Here is a 4,192-nt window from a genome sequence, read left to right as displayed (position 1 = left end):
ATTTTGATGAAATGGGCCCCACCTACACATCACTGAGCCCTTTTGTCCATCAAATTACAAGATATTCTTACATGTTGCTCTATGTTTGATTAATATAAACTCCATTTCATTCTTTGAAATAAAAAACGGAAACCCTTCAAAAGAGAAGTTTCTATCTTTGTACCTGGTAGAAGGTAGAGGTGGTACTCCTTTCAAGAGGACCCTTTAAAAACCATTTACATGTTTAAAAATAGATTTTGATGAAATGGGCCCCACCTACACATCACTGAGCCCTTGTCCATCAAATTTCAAGATATTCTTACATTTTGCCCTATGTTTGATTAATATAAAATCCATTTCATTCTTTGAAATAAAAAACGAAAACCCTTCAAAAGAGAAGTTTCTATCTATGTACCTGTCCTTTTTTTTTTTTTTTTTTATTAAATGTAATTTTTATTGATAATTTTCCCTCTTCATATTTCAGACCTATGATAGTCGACAGTTAATGGTGACAGTGTTCACTTGCATTTGGGGATTCCGACTGTCAGCCTATCTGCTCTATCGGATTTACAGCATTGGTAGAGATCCAAAGTTTGAAGATCGCAAAAGGAATGTCATCCGATATGCAGTGTTCTGGACATTTCAAGTAGGTGTACCTCTACTTGGATTTTTTATTACACTACATCCAGATAGGAGTGGGAATAGCAAACGGAGGGGCTGACATGTATCACCCCTTGGGCTATGTGAGAGTAGGTCATACCATGTGGTTCAAGTATTGCTCATAGTCAAGGGGACTGTGGTTTAAATTCCAGCTATGACTTATGTACCTATCTGAGAAGAAGGAAGATCATTGGTAGGAATCTATGGCATGTAGGTATACTTTTTCAGGGACCCCACAAGGTTTTGTCTGGGGCCCCCAGGTTCAATGGTGGCCTGATGGGGGGGTGCTCCAAATTATAGATAGGGGGGCCTAAATTGTGAATCTAGGATTCAAAAATGTGTAGAACCATTAAATGTAAATCTATCTATCTATCTTTGTTCTAGGTATTATTTTTAAGTGGTGCTCATCAATACCTGGGAAAATATAAATAAATGAATTAATTCCTTTATTCTTTACTTCCCCAGGCACTGTGGGCACTTATTGTATCGCTCCCTGTTGTGATGATCGTAAGAGACGTTCAAGTTCAAGACCTCAAGTGTTCACGCATTTCTGTTAAATGGCTAAAGATCAATCCAAAATCAGCATAAAACTTGGATCATTACCTATCAAAGTGTGTTTTTAAAAAAATGGCCATTGAAAACACTAGAATGAGTCCATGAAAATTCGTACGCAGACCTCCAGAAGTTTGCATTTCGCCAGGACCCGAAGAACAAGGGCAAATGGTGTGATGATGGTATGTATTTGAACCAGGTGTGACTGGGTATCATTTGGCTGTATACTTGTAACTACTTATAGGGATAAAAAACTGACTGTGAGAAGATGCCAAAGAACATTTTGTCCAATGAAATGTCGTTTATGTATTTGCTGGTAAAGTAGTAAAAATAGTACTTCTTTTGTACCAATATTGAAGAAAAAAGTCGACAAAAATAGCCTACTTTGGACAGAAGAAAGGACTTTTAGAAAACATCTCCAGGGTGCCATAAAATTAATTAATAATACAAAATCAAAAATTAATAATGCATGAAAAGTGAAATTTGTTTTGTGCACTTCTTCCCCAGGCCTTTGGAGTATGTCTCGTCATCCGAACTATTTCGGCGAGATAGTACTCTGGTGGGGCATGTTCATCATTTCTCTCAACGTGATTCGTGGTGCTGAGTTCGTCTGTGTCTTAAGTCCCATCTTCATAACACTCATCATTTTGTTTCTCTCGGGAATACCGCTTCTTGAACGATCTTCGGATCACAAGTATCGCGAGTAAGTGTCTTTTCTTCAAGAGGTTTGATAGAGGGAACTTTGATAGATTCTGACGTGACTTTGTGAAGATTCGTCATAGACTATAAGTTACTGGTGTTCTTCTTTTCAAGAGGGAACTCTAACAACGGAGGTCTTATTGTACCGAAATCACAGAGAAGGAGGACAGGATAGGAGAAAGCTGTTCCGAGAACGAACCTTATATTTAGGATAATTAAATGTAATTTTTATTGATAATTTTCCCTCTTCATATTTCAGACCTATGATAGTCGACAGTTAATGGTGACAGTGTTCACTTGCATTTGGGGATTCCGACTGTCAGCCTATCTGCTCTATCGGATTTACAGCATTGGTAGAGATCCAAAGTTTGAAGATCGCAAAAGGAATGTCATCCGATATGCAGTGTTCTGGACATTTCAAGTAGGTGTACCTCTACTTGGATTTTTTATTACACTACATCCAGATAGGAGTGGGAATAGCAAACGGAGGGGCTGACATGTATCACCCCTTGGGCTATGTGAGAGTAGGTCATACCATGTGGTTCAAGTATTGCTCATAGTCAAGGGGACTGTGGTTTAAATTCCAGCTATGACTTATGTACCTATCTGAGAAGAAGGAAGATCATTGGTAGGAATCTATGGCATGTAGGTATACTTTTTCAGGGACCCCACAAGGTTTTGTCTGGGGCCCCCAGGTTCAATGGTGGCCTGATGGGGGGGTGCTCCAAATTATAGATAGGGGGGCCTAAATTGTGAATCTAGGATTCAAAAATGTGTAGAACCATTAAATGTAAATCTATCTATCTATCTTTGTTCTAGGTATTATTTTTAAGTGGTGCTCATCAATACCTGGGAAAATATAAATAAATGAATTAATTCCTTTATTCTTTACTTCCCCAGGCACTGTGGGCACTTATTGTATCACTCCCTGTTGTGATGATCAACGCTCCGCACAACGCTTTCCCGCGTACTCCGAAAACAATGACCCCTCTGGATAGTGTAGGCACGGGTGTGTTCTTCACGGGCCTTATCACGGAAACGTACGCAGACCTCCAGAAGTTTGCGTTTCGCCAGGACCCGAAGAACAAGGGCAAATGGTGTGATGATGGTATGTATTTGAACCAGGTGCAGGTGTGACTGGGTATCATTTGGCTGTATACTTGTAACTACTTATAGGGATAAAAAACTGACTGTGAGAAGATGCCAAAGAACATTTTGTCCAATGAAATGTCGTTTATGTATTTGCTGGTAAAGTAGTAAAAATAGTACTTCTTTTGTACCAATATTGAAGAAAAAAGTCGACAAAAATAGCCTACTTTGGACAGAAGAAAGGACTTTTAGAAAACATCTCCAGGGCGCCATAAAATTAATTAATAATACAAAATCAACAGGCCTTTAAATTTCAGCCAAAGTCGCTCGAACTTGGCGCAGAGATTCGATAAATTATGTAGTAGATGTAGATCAAAAGTATCCTTGGGCCTTGTTTCCAGAAGGTACGGGTACGGTGTACGGATGCGGATACACACAAAATTCAAAATCCCGCCAATAGAAAAACCAACGATCGGCAAAGCCAACGAATTTTCAAAACTACGGTAGTCGCTTCGGTAGCTACAAATTTCGTTGGCAGCAAATGTAAACAAAATTACAAAACTTCGAATCGAAACACTTCGAGCATATAGTCGAAACATTCGAAACACCGCTTGCTGCCAGAATCGACGTTTTGGGGAGGATTTTCCGTTTTCTACAGTTTTCATCTCTATTGTACAGATTTTCATTCAAATCTACCCCAAAAAAATAATCAAAAGTGGGTTAGAGTACTTATCCAGTTACATCCTTATATCAGGAGCTAAGGTTTTCGAGGCTTACCTCACTCTTCACACGGTAAGTTTGTTGTAGTACGTTAGTTGAAGATTACCCTAGGATCTTCATTCCCATGTTAAAAGGCACTTTTTACTACTATGGAGGAATAGATGAAATCCCAAATTGACTAACAGAGCAGATGGGTAGGACCAAAGCGGGACTTAAGAAGTCCAGGTAAATACTCTGAGCAGAAGGTAATCACAAGCTGGGATTGAACCTGTGCACTCTAGTTTACCAGTCAAGTGTCTCAACCACTATGGTACTGAGGCATGTTCTAATTTTAAATAGACATGGTATGCTCTGGGGATGTTCACAGACTATGAAAGACCTCAGTTGGAAAATTTGTTATTATGTTTCAGAATTTGACACCAAACTCAACAACCATGTTGGACATACGACCAAATCACACAATTTATATCAACAATCTCAATGAGAAAGTGAA

General features: G+C 39.0%; 2 protein-coding genes across 2 annotated transcripts; both read left to right on the top strand.

Annotated features, from left to right (window-relative positions):
* Positions 1-463: 463 nt before the first annotated feature.
* On the top strand, positions 464-1,910 carry LOC103522070 (the record flags this gene model as incomplete). The annotated part of the gene is given in 4 exon segments (XM_026832438.1): positions 464-625; positions 1,105-1,252; positions 1,293-1,373; positions 1,699-1,910. Coding segments are annotated over 4 exon segments (591 nt in total), but the record flags the coding sequence as incomplete, so codon positions are not given.
* A 240-nt stretch (positions 1,911-2,150) lies between these two features.
* On the top strand, positions 2,151-3,194 carry LOC113472645. Its single transcript, XM_026832437.1, has 2 exons — positions 2,151-2,311; positions 2,791-3,194. Exons 1-2 carry the CDS (start codon positions 2,171-2,173, stop codon positions 3,025-3,027), a joined length of 378 nt encoding a protein of 125 aa, XP_026688238.1. The 5' UTR covers positions 2,151-2,170; the 3' UTR covers positions 3,028-3,194.
* Positions 3,195-4,192: the final 998 nt, after the last annotated feature.

This window comes from Diaphorina citri, unplaced genomic scaffold (genome assembly GCF_000475195.1).
Source record: "Diaphorina citri unplaced genomic scaffold, Diaci psyllid genome assembly version 1.1 scaffold6757, whole genome shotgun sequence".
In the NCBI taxonomy this organism is placed as follows: Eukaryota; Metazoa; Arthropoda; class Insecta; order Hemiptera; family Psyllidae; genus Diaphorina; species Diaphorina citri.
Note: the sequence above shows the minus strand (reverse complement) of the source record. Positions and strands in the feature narration are given on the sequence as shown.

What these genes read in the sequence shown, in the direction of transcription:
- LOC113472645 (XM_026832437.1), top strand. Translation starts at nt 2,171, where the DNA reads ATGGTGACAGTGTTCACTTGCATTTGGGGATTCCGACTGTCAGCCTAT. An exon ending in CAGTGTTCTGGACATTTCAA is followed by an intron (nt 2,312 to 2,790) that starts GTAGGTGTACCT and finishes TTACTTCCCCAG; the next exon opens with GCACTGTGGGCACTTATTGT.